We start from the raw sequence: 17,556 nt of genomic DNA, 5'->3' as shown, positions 1-17,556 counted from the left end.
TTTTCTGCCTAACCGGCTGCTTTTTGGGATCTACGGCTAGCTTGTGGACAGCAAGATCCGGGCTGACGCCTGGCATCTCTTCCACTTCAAAGGCAAAGATGTCTTTGAATTCCTTCAGCAGCTGGAGCAAGCCTTCTCCCAACCGTTCGAAGGCTACCGTCCCGACCTTGACTGTTCTTTCAAGACGGCTGTCATCTAGGATGACATCAAGGCAGTCACCAGCCGGCTAGTGATTGCTATTTCTCCTTTTTAACGGGTGCCAGTTGGTCCGCCTTTCTTTTCATACCGGCTGCCCTTGGAGCCGGGACTGCTGGGTCGCAGTTATCAATATCTATGGGCTCGCCCTGGCCGGCTGCACCCATAGTTGTCTTGACGTCAGAGAGATAGCACTCTCTTGCCGTCTTCTGGTCCCCGCTTAGGGAACCGACTGTACCATCATCCTTTTGAAATTTGACCAACATGAGGGACGGGATGATGACAGCCTTAGATGCGTTGAGGGTAGGACGGCCAAATATCATGTTGTAGGCGGACAGCTCCTCCACAACTAAAAACTTGACTATCATGTGGCGTCCTTGCCCCTTTTCACCCAGCCGGATCGGAAGATCTATGCTTCCGACCGGATGCACTACTCCACCCCCAAAACCGACTAGTGGGTGAGGAGCCTGGTGCATGTTACCGGATGTGTACTTGAGCTTGGTCAAGCACTGATAACTGATTAGGTCAGACGAACTCCCGGTGTCTATTAGGATTCGGCCAACCTTCTGGTTGGCAACCTTGCATTCGATGACGATGGGGTCATCATGAGGCCGCCTGACCTTGCCCCGGTCCTTTTTAGAAATAAGGACCTCAGGAAAGATGTCTTTCGACGCCTGGCCCTCATCCACTGAGTTGACCAGCTTCCTGATGTTGTCTTTGGTGCCCCGGATGGTAGGACCCCCTCCGGCAAAACCGCCTGCTATTGTGAAGATGGTCTCTTCATCCGTCTCGGAGTTTGCTGGGCCGGTTTTTGCCGCCTGCCCTTTCTTGGCCTGGGTATTACCCTTAGCCTTGGGTAGGTAGGATTTTAGGGCCCCCTCATCTGCCAGACGATCCAGTAGCCGCCTGAGGCTATAGCAGTCATCAGTGTCGTGGCCGACATCCTCGTGGTATTGGCAATACTTGCTCTTGTCCGTTTATTCACGGGGCTTTTCATTTCAGCCGGTTTGTCGAGAGACATCCGGTCTTTGATTTCCAGGAGGATGGTGGAGCAATCTTTTGCGAACTCGTATTTGGGAGCATACGATTCTGACTTCCGCCTGATCTTCTGGGCCGGCTGTCCTGATCGGTCAGCTGCCCAGACCCCTTTTCTCTTTTCTTCCTTTCTTGCCGGCTGATGCTGTTGCCGGCTCTCTTTTTTGTCAGACTTTTTATAATCTGACGGCTACTTGACAGCACAAAGCTCCGTCGCCTGTATATAGGCTTCAGCTTCAATTAACGCCTCTTGGAGGGTAGCAACCCTCTTCCGGACGAGGTCAAACTTAAAGGTCGGCCCATCCTTCAGACCTCGAAAGAAGTCTGTATAGGCCACTTCGTCTGATAGTCCTGGAATCTGAATTCTCATCAGATTGAACCGTCTGACGTATGACCGGAGGCCCTCCCGGTCGCCCTGCTGTATTGCCCCTAGGTCGAGGCTAGTCTTTTTGGCAGGAATATTCATTGAGAAATTTGACGTAAACAAGTACGCCAAAGTTCGAAAGCTGTTGATGCAACCGGCTGGTAGGTTACCAAACCACCGCTGGGCTATGCCCTTGAGGGTAGCCGGGAAGCATCGACACCAGACGGCATCATCTAACCCCTGGAGGTACATGAGGTTAGAGTAGGCCATTAGATGGTCTTCTGGGTTGGTGGTGCCGTCATAGGCCCCCACCAAAACATTCTTGATCTTAGGCGGCTGTGCCGCCTGGGTTATCTCTAGTGAGAACGCCGTTGGCTGTTCCCCCAAATTTAGCAGGCGCAGCTGCCAGTCCGTGGGTTGGAACGGCTGCTGCGCTTGCCCACCGAAAAGACCCGGTGACATAAAAGGGGATCCACCCAACCCATTCGGTGTGCCGAATAGGCCAGGCTGGATCACTTTGGGTCCAGACCGGGCAGAAGCTTCGCCCGTCTGGCTCCCAAGGTTCGTTCCCGTACGCCTGTGTGAGACGTCATGGAAACTGTCCGGGAAGGTCGACGTTGAGGCCGACGCAGACGCCTGACCTCGCTTCTCGGAGAAATGTGCAGGCGTCTGAGAATGTTTTCTTGGAGCCATCCGGCTGTACGTGCCGGATGGCCTTTCGCAGCTCCCCTTGAGGAAAACGGAGTCTGCTTGGATCAAACCTTAAGCCCTCCCCCTCCTTTGGCTTGGGATGAGGGGTAGGAACTCGTTCTTTGACCGCCTTCTTTCCAGAAGGCTTCTTGGCCGGCTAACCCTTCTTTGGAGTAGCTGACCGGATGAGGCTCTTGATCTCACCCTTGAAACTATTCATGAAAGACATGAGTTCGTTTCTTGTAACGGGGGCTGAGCCCTCCACCGTTTGGGCAATTCCAGCCGGTTGCCCGGCTGGGTTGCTGGGAGCAGCTTGGCTGATTTCCCGTTCTCTTCTATCTTTAGCACGAGGGTGCTTCGTTCTGAAAGACCCATCCGGGGCCACATATGTTTCAATTTCGTCTCCACTTTCATGGTCCGTCTGGACCTCAGGCTCGACCACAGGCCGTTTGCCCTGATTCGGTGACACTGTATCAGAAGTCATCTTAGAAGTACTCTCCCCACAGACGGCGCCAAATGTTTCGGGGTTTTTTGATGTGTCCTGCGGGAGAGTTACAATTCCAAGAATGCCCTTCGACGCCTGTGCCTGCAAAATCACGAAGACTCCTGGGGGTAGGAGCTCCGCCTCCGACGATCAAGTTAGTAAAGATACGGGAGGTAGAATGCACGTAATGTAGAAGTTACTTCTCGCGTAATGGGAGAATTCTGCAATTAATATTTCTCGGGGTAAGTGTTTTTCTTTTTGAGGAGTATTCAATGTGAACAACAAATGTTCCAGCCTCCCATTAATGAGGCTCCTTCCACTATTTATAGTGGGGAAGGGATGGTTTCCCTTTTAGGGTTTAGAGGACACGTGTCAGCAGAGGATTGGAGCCCTGCTGACCAACGGCTGGATGCCACGTGTCACTAGGCCATTGGGCCACGTGTTTAGGGTATTTTTACCCCAAACATAATTTAATTTAAATAAAAATTAAAATCTTGTTCTTATTTTATGATATTTCCCCAATTTTTATATTCACTTTTTCCCGAAATTTAATGTATAATTATTCCGGTTAGCTATATATTGTGATCAAAGTAGTCACCTTTCGCGTAAAATTTATTGAATTTCATTATAATAATTGTATATGTTTAGCAGAATTTTTATCAACTCAAAAAATATCAAATTGGTAAATTACCGACATATAATTGAGAAATAGTTCTGATGTATGGAATGGAGTGTTCATTATTGCAGTCCACTATTGTGAACTATCTTTGATTTCGTTTTTTCTGTTCCATCCTCTCTTATCTAGATATTACCTGCTGACTTTTCTTTTTAATTCTTTGTGTGGATTGCGTGCCTTTCTTTGGCTACCGTTCTTTCATTTTTCTTTTTACTCCCACCAAAGGTTGTATATATATTAGGCAGAAAGACACTTAGACAATAAAATAAGAATATTATATGCAAACACATGAGTAAATACTAATAATCAATTTGTATAATCCTTTTTGTGTTGTATTTTTACAAAAATGGAGCCATGTGGACTATCCTTGTTAAGGAGGAAGAGAAAGCGACAAACAGAACTACTTGTAACTTTATTGGAATTTCATGATTCTCATGTATTTCATGTTACGTAGTTTAAGTGTAACTCAACATAAAATACACCGAATTAGATATTAGTGATAGGCCGTCGTCAAGCCTACCAAAGATAATCCTATCTTGGTCTCACTAACTAATAGCAAGGGTAAGAAAGGGTCGAACCCAAGAGAGGCGTTGAATCAACCACCGAGTACTACCGTTTAAATAAGCTAAATGAAGTCGAAATTGGTTTGTTCTTGAGTAACTTCTTCTACTTCAATTCAACTAAATCTAAGAGGAGATTAACAATATTAAGAGGAATCTAGGGCTCGGGTTATACCACTCAACTTCATCACAAATCACAATTAGCATGCAACAATCAAGGTAAATAAATGGGATAAATTAGGGGAAGTCATGTAAGGCACCCAACTACTTTCTCAAGCTAGAGGGATTACTTGAATCATGAATACAACCTACTCTCGTGGTTACAAAGCATAAAACAAGTGTTAAAGCATAATCACGATGACATAAACATTCCCTTGACCGGAAATTCCTATTCTCATGGCATTTCGGGTCCATCAAGCATAAATGAGCTAACTCAAGTTCATCTCTCGATCCTTCGTTGAGGAAGCTTGGATAAATGGTTCTAGAAATGACTATATACGAGAACTAAGCAATTAAACCACTTAAGCTCAACTAATTAACATCCCACAACAACCAAATTAGCACATGCAACAAGTAATTAGTGACTACATTGAGGGTTTTGCCCAAACCCTAGAAATTGGACTACTCACAATCCACGGAGATTAAAGCAATTAAAGATTTCAAGCAATTCATGAACAAGTTCAAACTAAGGATTAAGCTAATTAACAATCTAAACATGCAAGAACTAGAAAATAATTAACAACAAAGTAAAGAGAAGTAGAAAAGATGAGTAAGAAATGGTTACTATGAAGCTTCAAGGTGAGCAACAATGGTGGATTTTGTCTTCTACAATGATTGAATTTGAATAATTCCAAGCTAATAATTAAGAACTAACTAATGATTTGAGAATTTAATGTTCTAAGATTGCAAAACTAAGAGAAAGCTCTAAAAACTTTGCTTGTTCATACAAATGAGCCAAAAGGGGGTATTTATAAGACCCCCAAATAAAAAGGACGGAGAAAACAAGAGTCGGGCTTAATTGCAGGTCTGCACGGACGTGCCAGGTTTGGCACGGACGTGCAGACCAAGCTGCACGGACGTGCTGCTTTATGCACGGCCGTGCAGGGCATGGCAGAAGCTACTGCTTAGGCTTGAAATATTGCACGGACGTGCCAGTTATGGCACGTCCGTGCAGCCTCTTCTGCACGGACGTGCCAACTTAAGCACGACCGTGCAGGCCTTGGCAGAATGTTGCAACTTTCTGGAGCTCTCCTGCACGGACGTGCAAGGTCTAGCACGGCCGTGCAGGGTCTTCTAAGCCCTTTTTCCATCTTTTCTTCTACATTGCTCCTTTTCTTGGCTTCTTTCTACCACCTTCTTGCTTCTAACCTCGGTTTTGTATCCATGGGCTTCATTTGGTCGTCTTTGAACCTAGAATCTCAACAAAAACACTAAAAACCCGTGAAGCATAGGATACACAAAAATTGCATAATAATAGAGTAAAAGTGAACCAAAACAGAAATTTTATCAAGTAAACTTGGTTCAAAAACACCCTAAAATCATATCAAATAGCAAGTTATCAAATTCCCCCAAGCGAAGCTTTTGCTCGTCCCCGAGCAAAACAAACATGTCGAACCAAAGGAGGAAAACAATTTGCTAACATCAATCCAAGGAGAGGAAACTAGGAGGAAGCATAAATACACAAATCCGCATGGTGACAACCATCATCACTTTTAGCACAATTGAGAAGCAATTTAAACCTCTAAGTCGCCTTAGAGGACGAGTTTTATCTCGTGAGGGTTTCCATTGAGCTTAACCCACAACTCACACAGACCACGACAAAACTATCAACTACACAAATTCTAATATTTTTATCACCCAAGTCAACTAATTGGGATATAAATCGCAAGCAAGTCAAGTGAGCAACTTTCAAAGATTACCAATCATATAAAAGTACACATGAGTTGGGGGTAAAGAGGGAAACTACGCAAGGTTGCATTAGGATACTTCTTTAGACCTTTTACTAGTTCATTAGAGCACATCTAGATATTCCAAAGTTGTAACAAGCCCTCTTTCGGTTATAAAATCACAAAATGCTAGTCCACCTCCCAAAATTCACACCCAAGGCCTCTTAACTACACTCTAACTCGGAAATTTCACAAGAAACAATAAAAATCATAGTAGACAATGTGTGGGAGGCATCCACAAGTTGACCTCTAACGAAAAGAAAATCAAAATTTTAAGAATTTTGGGGGAGTTTTTGTTCTCCTTTTTTTTTTCAACATCATTGCCCTCGCCTTTTTTAACTGTGAGCGGCTCTTTCTTTATTCGAAACATGTGGCTTATTATGCCACTTATTACACATAATACAAGTAGAGCTAATTCCTTAATAGAGTTTCATTTCGAGGAGGAGAGGAGGCACGTTAAGGGCACAAGGGACCGCAATTTGATTAAAACATATCCTACTTTGGGCAAATTTGACAATATCCTATGCTAGACGTGCAATTGAGCATTCATCGGCTTTCATTTCATATACACTAATGCAACCAGGATTAATAGACCTCTAAATGACCCCAACTCTTGCATACACCCTTCTAAAAGAACTTTTACTCATCACTCAAGAGTCAAGCAAGCAAAACATATTAGCGTCGTCATTTGAGTTTCATCCTTGAGCAATTTTTTTCATTTTTCAATATTTTTTCGTTTTTCAATTTTTTTATTTTTATTTTTTTTCAGTAAGAAATGAAAATTTACAGCATTAGGCTAAACTAAGCATAAAAATAAAAATATTATACATCTAAATAAGAAGAAAAGAGAGGTATTCCCAAGATAAGAAATTTGGATTTAGGGTATTGGATTTCAAAGGGAGCAAATTTGGATTTAAAGGATTTGGATGTTAGGGAAGAAGGGAATGGGAATAAACAACATGCAAACTCAACATGGAAACACGAAAACACAACATGAACCAATGACACATGAGAAAACACTCCCCCCAAGCTATCATAAACATTGTCCCCAATGTTAAATCAATGCAAGCACAAGAAGAAGGGGAGGACGCAACTAACTCATTGGTTCAGGCCCCCTTGGGAGCTTGAGCCCCCCGGGTAGAGATGCCGGTACACATTTCGAAAATCGCCCAACTCCGATCTAAGACCCTCGAAACTTGTTCTCATTCCGTCGAAAGAAGTCCTCATGTCTTCGTTTGACTTCCTCATGGTCTCAAATTTGGTGGTCATGCGAGCAAAATTTGCATTCATGTTGGCGATTTGCTGCTCAAAAGTAAGGTATGGGTTGTTTTCACCCACGCCTTGATCTTGGTGCCCCTGTTGGAACTCGTGTTGTTAATGAAATTGTTGATGTTGTTGTTGATGTTTTTGTTGATGATGTTGTTGATGTTGTTGTTGATGCTGTTCTTGATGTTGCTGCTCTTTTCCTTGCTCTTCTCCCTCTTCACCGGGAGCCCAAGGAAAGTCCATTGCAAAAATCCAATTGCCTTGGTCATAGATGGCGGTGGCTTCCGGGTCAGGGAGATAGGCATAGGGACGCCTACTCACCAACCACAAGTAGGGGTAGTTCCCCTCTACATCTGTGAGCCACTTCATGGCCCTCAATGACTGCATGTCCAACTGTGTTGGTCCTTGGACAATCTCTTCATCTGCAAAATCAAGGTTAAGAGCAACAGCAATAATAGTAATCATGCCACCTATGGTGATGTTGTCGGATCCTGTGGCAACATCCTCAAGGTGGTCTACAAACCAAGACCACACATCCAAGCTAGTGTTACCCTCACTCAGGAGCCAAAGGAAGTAGAGCTCCCTTGTGGACACCACCCCTGAGCTATCCCCCCTAGCAAACGTCGTATTTGCTATAGTGCACTGTGAGAGTCTGAATGCAGGGTGGATAATGGCGGTGGCCTTATCAGACCTAGGGTTGTACTCAAAAGCCCCCGAGATTCTTCTCCAAAAATCTCCCGCATTATAGCCACGGGGTTGCCTATCCTTAGGTCCGATGGTTCCAGTTGTGGGCCACCCAAAAGCTTGGTTAACTCTAGCTATAGTCATTTTGTGTTGGGTGTTCATGAGTTGGAAAGTTATGTAGCGGGGTGTCCTCGTGGTGTCCCGATGCATATAAAGGGTGGAGAGGAATTCAAGGGTTAGTCTCCTATAGGTTTGGGTATGTAATTGTAGCCAAGAACCTAGGTCGGTACCCTCAAACAACATCCTAACATCGTCACCCACCCCTAGGGCATTGGCTACCTCTTCATCGTAAAACTTAGTGGGCCTAATTCGCCTCCTACTATTCCTAAGAAAGTTGGCCGAAAAGGCCGGGTCATTGAAAATTATTCCCATTGGTATCCACTTGTGGTGGAGCAACGGGAGGAGGAGGTGATGGGTTCCTAAGTCTAGCGGAGGAGGTGTTTCTTGGGCGGTTTCTTCTTGACATGGTTGGTTCTTATGCAAAAAAATTAAACACACCACAAAAATTATAGTCACCACACCAAACACACAAGATCTCTAGGTCCGCCTAGACAACAATTCAAGGCTCAATCAACACCAACAAACACCACACAAAACACGTTGGGGCTCTAAATACACCACCTAGGATCAAGTTCAAGAAATCACAAAAACAACCAAGATGGTCTTCACTATTTCAATTCACAACAATTCAACACCAAGGGTTGAAAAACTCATGCATTCATGTCAACAATTCATCACAACAGCAACACAACTAGGTTAGCATGCTCTTCATTCACCAAATAAAATCCTCCAAATTGTACTCACTTACAAACACCCAATTTTCACAAAATTCATTAAGCACTATCAATTTCAACAATGCTTAACATATATCAACAATTATTCACCTACTACCAATTCAAACAACTTTCCAAGCAAAGTTAAACTCAAAATATCAAGATTGTAAGTATGGAAGTAGTGAGTAGAAAGAACGATTACATCGGGTCTAACGTGGGTGTAAAACCCGCAAATGAACCTTTTTAACCTTCCTTGTGCTTGCTTAAGCCTCCTCCTTCAACCAATTTCTTTGATTTTCAACCCACAAGAAAACTCCCAATTTGATTTTTTTTTGTTAGGGTTTGAAAAATTTGGGTGTTTTTTGGGTTTAAATATGGAGAATGGAGTACTATTTTGCAAATTTGTTGAAAAGGAGTGAGATTTTTGATGAAAACTGTTGAATGTGGGTGAGGATTTGAGTGTTTGATGGATTTTAAGAGGAGGAGGAAGAAGGAGTTTAGCGAGAGAGAGGAGAGAGAATCGTGAGTTTGAGGGGTGGGGTGAATTTTTTTTTTATGCTATTAAAATCGTGCGAATGGAGCCTTAAACTGGGGCTGCACGGATGTGCAGCTCCAGTCAGAATTGGTACACGTTTCTGCCTTCGACTGCACGGACGTGCATAATAACGCACGGACGTGCCAAACATTTGCACGGACGTGCCTAGGCTGGAACGGACGTGCAACTCCTACCAGAATTGCTAACAGTTTCGCCTACCATTGTACGGACGTGCAAACTTCAGCACGGACGTGCCACTTCGTCTGCACGGGCATGCTGTTTTGGCACGGACGTGCCAAAACTCAAATTTCAATACTTCAACTTTCTGCTGCTTCTGCTCTCATCTGCACGGACATGCCATGTTCGCACGGCCGTGCAGACCTGATGGTGCACGGTTTTGAAGGTTTTTTTTTTCTTTCTTTCTCAACAAACACCTACAAAAGATGTTAAAAAAAAGTTAGGAATAATAAAATAAAACAAATGAAATAATAGTTTATGAGAGAGAATGAGGAATTCGGGTTGCCTTCCGGAAGCGCTTCTTTAACGTCACTAGCTTGACAACATTGCGGGATCAAATGTTAGTGAGGAATATCGAACTCATCAAGGTGAACAACTTTTGCCTCTTCATTCACAAAACCGTCAAAGTATGTCTTTAGCCTTTGGCCATTTACTTTGAACGGTTCACCATTTTCCTTGGATATTTCGATTGCACCGTATGGAAACACCTTCTTGACGGTAAAAGGTCCACTCCATCTTGATTTCAGCTTACCCGGAAACATCTTCAATCGGGAATTGAATAGTAAGACCTTGTCACCTTCCTTGAACTCTCTTTTGTTGATATGCTTGTCATGCCAAGCCTTGGTCTTTTCCTTGTAGATCCGTGCATTCTCATATGCATCCAATCTTAGCTCTTCCAAGGCATGGAGGTCAAGAAACCTCTTTTCACCGGCACTTTGAAGGTCAAAGTTCAATGTTTTAATAGCCCAATGAGCACAATGCTCAAGTTCTACCGGTAAATGGCATGATTTCCCATATACTAGCTTGTAAGGGGTGGTGCCGATGGGAGTCTTGAATGCGGTGCGGTAGGCCCATAGAGCATTATCTAGCTTCGTAGACCAATCCTTTCTAGACCTATCCACCGTCTTCTCTAAGATCACCTTTATCTCCCGGTTTGAAATCTCGGCTTGACCACTTGTTTGTGGGTGGTAAGCCAATGACACCTTGTGCCTCACACCGTATTTCTCAAGGAGGGCTTGGAAGGACCGCTTTGCAAAATGCGAACCTCCATCACTAATGACGGCACGTGGCACCCCGAACCTTGGAAAAATGACCTTCTTGAAGAGTTTGACCACCACCTTAGCATCATTAGTAGGAGATGCAACCGCTTTTACCCACTTTGACACATAATCGACGACCACAAGAATGAATTTATTCCCAAAAGAGGTCGGGAAAGGCCCTATAAAATCTATGCCCCATACATCAAAAATCTCCAACTCAAGAATGTTGTTCAATGGCATTTCACTTCTTCTTGAAATATTGCCGGTTCTTTGACACCGGTCACAAGCTTTCACTAGACCCCACACATCTTTGAACATTGAAGGCCAATAGAAACCACATTGTAAGATTTTCGCTTAAGTTTTGTTAGCACTTAGATGCCCCCCGCAAGGTGAGGAGTGACACATTGTAATAACACTTTCAATCTCATCATCCGGGACACACCTTCTAAGAAGGCCATCAACACCTTGTTTAAAGAGCAAGGGGTCGTCCCAAAAGTATTGACCAACATCATGAAGAAATTTCCTTTTTTGTTGATAGGGGAGGTCGGGAGGGAGAATAGAGCAAGACAAATAGTTTGCAATGTCCGCAAACCATGGTGCCGGTGCTTGAAGGATAGCAAATAGTCGATCATCCGGAAATGAATCATCAATTGGCAAGTTATCAAGATCACCTACAAAGATAGGCAACTGTGAAAGATGATCGGCCACAACATTTTCGGCACCCTTCTTGTCTCTAATCTCAATATCATAATCTTGCAAGAGCAAGACCCACCGTATCAATCTTGGCTTGGGTTCCTTCTTGGACAAGAGGTACTTCAAGGCTGCATGGTCGGTGAAGACTATGGCCTTAGAGCCCAACAAGTAGGACCTAAACTTCTCAATTGCATGAACAATGGCTAGAAACTCCTTTTCCGTGGTTGTGTAATTCCTTTGTGCCTCATCCAATGTTTTGCTAGTATAATAGATAGCATGGAGCTTCTTGTCTTTCCTTTGTCCAAGAACGGACCCAACGGCAAAATCCAAAGCATCACACATAAGCTCGAAAGGAAGCTCCCAATTAGGGGGTTAAATGATAGGAGACGAAATCAAGGCCTCCTTCAACCTATCAAATGCTAGCAAACAATCATTAGTAAACACAAAAGGGACATCTTTTACCAACAATTGAGTGAGCGACTTTGCGATTTTTGAAAAATCCTATATGAACCGGCAGTAAAAACCCGCACAAGAAATCTCCTTATTCTCCTCACATTTGTAGGGGGTGGGAGGCGCTCAATTACTTCAATCTTGGCACGATCTACCTCAATTCCCCTACTAGAAATCACATGTCCAAGAACAATACCCTCCTCTACCATGAAATGACATTTCTCCCAATTCAAAACTAAGTTCACCTCTTGACATCTTTTTAACACTTTAATCAAATTTGAAAGACAAGTGTCAAAAGATGAACCAAAAACAGAAAAGTCATCCATGAATACCTCAATTAATGATTCAAGCATGTCGGAAAAAATAGACATCATACACCTTTGAAATGTGGAAGGTGCATTACAAAGTCCAAATGGCATTCTTCGATATGCAAAGGTGCCAAAAGGACATGTGAATATAGTCTTTTCTTGGTCCTCGGGTTGGATTGGGATTTGAAAGAATCCCGAGTATCCATCCAAGAAGCAATAATGACTATGTGATGCTAGTCTTTCCAATATTTGATCAATGAAGGGGAGTGGGAAGTGGTCTTTCCGGGTGGATTTATTCAATTTTCGATAATCAATGCACATCCTCCACCCGGTGACCGACCTTGTAGAAATGGTCTCACCCTTATCATTTTTTATGATGGTCATGCCTCCCTTTTTAGGCACAACTTGAACCGGGCTAACCCACTTACTATCGGAGATAGAGTAGATTATGCCGGCCTCAAGAAGTTTTAAAACTTCTTTTTTCACCACTTCCTTCATGTTGGGATTGAGCCTTCATTGGTGCTCAATCGAGGAAGCATGATCATCATCAAGTAGAATTTTATGCATGCATATGGTGGGACTTATCCCCTTAATGTCATCAATTTTGTACCCAATGACATCTCTATACTCCCTTAAAACAACTAGGAGTTTCCCAAGAGAGGTGTCATCGAGCTTAGCATTGACAATAACGGGATAACTCTCACTATCATCAAGAAAAGCATATTTAAGTAGAGGGGGAAGGGGTTTAAGTTCAACCTTAGGAGGAGGCGTAGTCCTCTCCTCTTTTGCCTCCATGTTAAGCACTTCAAATTTCATCACATCGTGGACCAAAGGTTGGTTGAGTAAGAGATCATACCCCTTTGCTTCTTCACCCTCCTCAACTAAGCTTCCCGTTAGGGTAGCTTGTAAAGGATCTCTTTCATACAATATTCTAAATCCCTCTCCAATGTGTCCCTCTCCAATGTGTCAATTCTATGAACCTCATCAATCAATGGCTTTTTCAAAGTTTGTGTGAATGAAAATGAAATTTTCTCATCTCCCACATTCAAGGTCAATCTTCCTTCTTTCATATCAATCACCACTCCCGCGGTGTTCAAAAATGGTCTCCCCAAAATGAGGGGTACTCTTGTATCTTCTTCCATCTCCATTACCACAAAATCACATGGCACAAATACTCTTCCAACTTGAACCGGCACATCTTCAAGAATCCCCAAGGGTAGCCTAACCGTGCGGTTGGCTAGTTGTAAGGACATTCTTGTTGGTTTCAAGTCTCCAACTTTCAAGGTCTTTGCAATAGAATAGGGCATCAAGCTCACACTTGCCCCAAGATCACATAAAGCCTCCATAGCTTCCAAATCTCCAATCTTCACCGGTATTGCATAGCTACCGGGGTCACCAAGCTTTTGGGGAAGCTTGTTTTGAATGATTGCACTCACCTCCTTAGGAAGGGAGATGGTTGCACTCTCTTCAAGCCTACTCTTGTTGGATAGAAGATCTTTCAAGAATTTTGCATAGGTAGGCATTTGTGACATAGCATGAAGAAAGGGGATGTTCACTTGAAGTCCTCTCATGACTTCAAGAAATTTTGAAAACTTCTCATTCAACTTCTTCTCTACAATTCTATGAGGAAATGGAATGGGGGGCTTATATACTCTCATAGGGGGCTTTTCTATTCTTTCTTCATCTCCCTCATCTTTCTTTATGGCTCCCTCATCACTCTTTTGCTCTTTTCTCTCAACTTCAACTACTTCATTTTCAAAATCATCCTCACTTCTCACCACAACTCCCTCATCTCTCTTTTTTGTCTCCTCTTCACTCATAACCGGGCCTTCATAACCTCTTCCCGATCTCAAAGTAATAGCCTTAGCTTGCTCCTTTGGGTTCACTACCATTGAGCTTGGAAAGTGACCACTAGGATTGGAGGATGAACTTCCAACTTGTTGTGCAATTTGAGCCAATTGTCTCTCCATTATCTTATTATGCGCTTGAAGTTGTTGGATGTTTGCATTCATATTCGCATTGCTCCTTATTTGTTGAGTCATGAAAGTTTCAAGAACGGACTCAAGGATAGTCTTTTGAGGAGGTGAAGGAAGAGGAGCGGGTTGGTTATATTGTGGTCTTTGTTGGTTTTGATCCCTTTGGTTAGGATGGCGGTATGGAGCTTGTTGGTTTTGAGAATGAGGTTGGTTTTAGTGGTTTTGAGGTTGGGTTTGATTTTGGTTGTAGTTATTTTGTGGGGGGCCTTGGTTGTATTGCTTCCATCCCGTGTTTTGTTGGGGCTTCCAACTTTGATTGTGGGATTGGGAGTATTGTTCATTCCTTTGCCCAATTGTCGCCGCTTGCTCTTGATTCGTTAAGTTGCAATAAGAGGACAAGTGATCATTTCCTCCACAAGTCTCACAAGACATGACTTGTGAAGAGGAGCTTGAGGGCGTGAGGGCGGCTTGATCTAGCTTGTGAGCTAGCATATCAAACTTTGATGCAATAAGATCTATTGCACTAAGATCATGAATTCCGCCCTTCTTTGTTTGAGGTTGCCTTCGATCACCTCCATATGCATAATGCTTGGCCACTTCTTCAATCATCTTATATGCATCATCCACCGATAGCTTTTTAAGGCTACCACCGGCCCCAAAATCAAGGTTGGCCCTTGAAATAGGAGTAAGACCGTCATAGAAGCTTTGTACAATGATCCATGATGTAAAACCATGGTGGGGGCATTTCCTTGTGTAATCTTTGAAATGCTCCCAATCTTCACTCAAGGTTTCATCAATGTCTTGATTGAAATTGATGATCTTTCTTCTTAATTCGACGGTCTTTTCTGGAGGACAATACTTTCCAAGAAAGGCTCTAGTGACTTCGTCCCATGTACTCAATGATCCCTCTTCAACCGTTCTCAACCAATGCTTTGCTTTATCACGGAGGGAGAATTGAAACATGTGCATACGGATGAACTCTTCCGAAATGTTGTTTTGCTTGATGGTTGTACACAACTCAAGAAATTTGTCCAAATGAGCAAAAGGACACTCATGAGGACTACCTCCGAATTGATCGCTTTGAATCATACGGATGAGTTGTGGTGAAAGCTCAAAGTTGTTTGCATTTGTGGTGGGAAGACGTATGCCACTCCGAAGTTGGAATGCGTTGGGGTGGTCATAGTCTCGTAGGACAAGGTTGTGGAGGATTCTATCCCATGTTATCTTCTTCGTTAGCTCCAAAAACCTCTTCCGGATCGGAATCCGAATATACAATGGAGAACTCGGGTGTGCCGTGCAAGAGTCTCTAGCTCTGGATCAACGGGAATAAGCGGTGATTGCTTACTTTTTTGTGTCATGCAAATTCAAACAAAGCTAAGAAAAACGTTATCAATGACTATCACAAGTTAAACACACATAAACAAAAATTAAGGTAAGAAAACTACTATACATATACACACATCTAGTCTCATTCAACAATAATACATTCAATGTGACTTTGCCTCCCCGGCAACGGAGCCAAAATTTGATAGGCCGTCGTCAAGCCTACCAAAGATAATCCTATCTTGGTCTCACTAACTAATAGCAAGGGTAAGAAAGGGTCGAACCCAAGAGAGGCGTTGAATCAACCACCGAGTACTACCGTTTAAATAAGCTAAATGAAGGCGAAATTGGTTTGTTCTTGAGTAACTTCTTTTAATTCAATTCAACTAAAGCTAAGAGGAGATTAACAATATTAAGAGGAATCTAGGGCTCGGGTTATACCACTCAACTTCATCACAAATCACAATTAGCATGCAACAATCAAGGTAAATTAATGGGATAAATTAGGGGAAGTCATGTAAGGCACCCAACTACTTTCTCAAGCTAGAGGGATTACTTGAATCATGAATACAACCTACTCTCGTGGTTACAAAGCATAAAACAAGTGTTAAAGCATAATCACGATGACATAAACATTCCCTTGACCGGAAATTCCTATTCTCATGGCATTTCGGGTCCATCAAGCATAAGGGAGCTACCTCAAGTTCATCTCTCGATCCTTCGTTGAGGAAGCTTGGATAAATAGTTCTAGCAATGGCCATATGCGAGAACTAAGCAATTAAACCACTTAAGGTCAACTAATTAACATCCCACAACAACCAAATTAGCACATGCAACAAGTAATTAGTGACTACATTGAGGGTTTTACCCAAACCCTAGAAATTGGACTACTCACAATCCATGGAGATTAAAGCAATTAAAGATTTCAAGCAATTCATGAACAAGTTCAAACTAAGGATTAAGCTAATTAACAATCTAAACATGCAAGAACTAGCAAATAATTAACAACAAAGTAAAGAGAAGTAGAAAAGATGAGTAAGAAATGGTTACTATGAAGCTTCAAGGTGAGCAACAATGGTGGATTTTGTCTTCTACAATGATTGAATTTGAATAATTCCAAGCTAATAATTAAGAACTAACTAATGATTTGAGAATTTAATGTTCTAAGATTGCAAAACTAAGAGAAAGCTCTAAAAACCTTGCTTGTTCGTACAAATGAGCCAAAAGGGGGTATTTATAAGACCCCCAAATAAAAAGGACGGAAAAAACAAGAGTTGGGCTTGACTGCAGGTCTGCACGGACGTGCCAGGTTTGGCACGGACGTGCAGACCAAGCTGCACGGACGTGCTGCCTTATGCACGGTCGTGCAGGGCATGGCAGAAGCTACTGCTTAGGCTTGAAATATTGCACGGACGTGCCAGTTATGGCACGGACGTGCAGCCTCTTCTGCACGGACGTGCCAACTTAAGCACGATCGTGCAGGCCTTAGCAGAATGTTGCAACTTTCTGGAGCACTCCTGCACGGACGTGCAAGGTCTAGCACGGCCGTGCAGGGTCTTCTAAGCCCTTTTTCCATCTTTTCTTCTACATTGCTCCTTTTCTTGGCTTCTTTCTACCACCTTCTTGCTTCTAACCTCGGTTTTGTATCCATGGGCTTAATTTGGTCGTCTTTGAACCTAGAATCTCAACAAAAACACTAACAACCCGTGAAGCATAGGATACACAAAAATTGCATAATAATAGAGTAAAAGTGAACCAAAACACAAATTTTATCAAGTAAACTAGGTTCAAAAAAACCCTAAAATCATATCAAATAGCAAGTTATCAATTAGAAACGTAATAGATTAGTTAAATTAAACTCGTTGATTAGATTAGAGATAGTTATGTTGCTTGTAGGTTTGAATTGCGTATGAACAGACATACTTTTGGTGTACTTTGTGAGATGATAAGCGATATTGGTGGATTGAGAGGGACTAGAAATATGAGCTTACAAGAGATTGTAGCTATGTTTTTGTATACATTATCTCATCATAAAAAGAATAGGTCGATAGGGCATTACTTTTATTGGAGTGGAGAAAGTGTTAGTAGACAATTTAACCTTTGCCTCCTTGCGGTTCTAAAGCTATATCATCGATCACTTGCTTAAAAAACCTACACTATTATAGAAGATTGCGAGGATAGTAGATGGAAATGCTTCCAAGTATATTTAACACTATTAAAATATAATAAAAAAATGTTCATTCTTTAATTGATTAAAAGCA

The 17,556-nt window shown here is 42.7% G+C and overlaps 2 protein-coding genes across 2 annotated transcripts; both read right to left on the bottom strand.

Moving 5' to 3' along the window:
- Window positions 1–12,889: 12,889 nt before the first annotated feature.
- Window positions 12,890–14,008, bottom strand: LOC110685250. The gene has a single exon (XM_021861748.1). The coding sequence runs from the start codon at window positions 14,006–14,008 to the stop codon at window positions 12,890–12,892; it is 1,119 nt and encodes a 372-aa protein (XP_021717440.1).
- Window positions 14,009–14,185: 177 nt separating this feature from the next.
- Window positions 14,186–15,061, bottom strand: LOC110685249. The gene has a single exon (XM_021861747.1). It carries the CDS (start codon window positions 15,059–15,061, stop codon window positions 14,186–14,188), a length of 876 nt encoding a protein of 291 aa, XP_021717439.1.
- Between the last annotated feature and the right edge of the window lie 2,495 nt (window positions 15,062–17,556).

This window comes from Chenopodium quinoa, unplaced genomic scaffold (assembly GCF_001683475.1).
Source record: "Chenopodium quinoa cultivar QQ74 unplaced genomic scaffold, ASM168347v1, whole genome shotgun sequence".
Taxonomy (NCBI): Eukaryota; Viridiplantae; Streptophyta; class Magnoliopsida; order Caryophyllales; family Amaranthaceae; genus Chenopodium; species Chenopodium quinoa.
The sequence above is the reverse complement of the archived record's forward strand: the minus strand, read 5'-3'. Positions and strand labels throughout refer to the sequence as shown.

Coding starts and splice junctions, on each gene's coding strand:
- LOC110685250 (XM_021861748.1), bottom strand. CDS start 14,008: ATGAATGCAAACATCCAACAACTTCAAGCGCATAATAAGATAATGGAG.
- LOC110685249 (XM_021861747.1), bottom strand. CDS start 15,061: ATGATTCAAAGCGATCAATTCGGAGGTAGTCCTCATGAGTGTCCTTTT.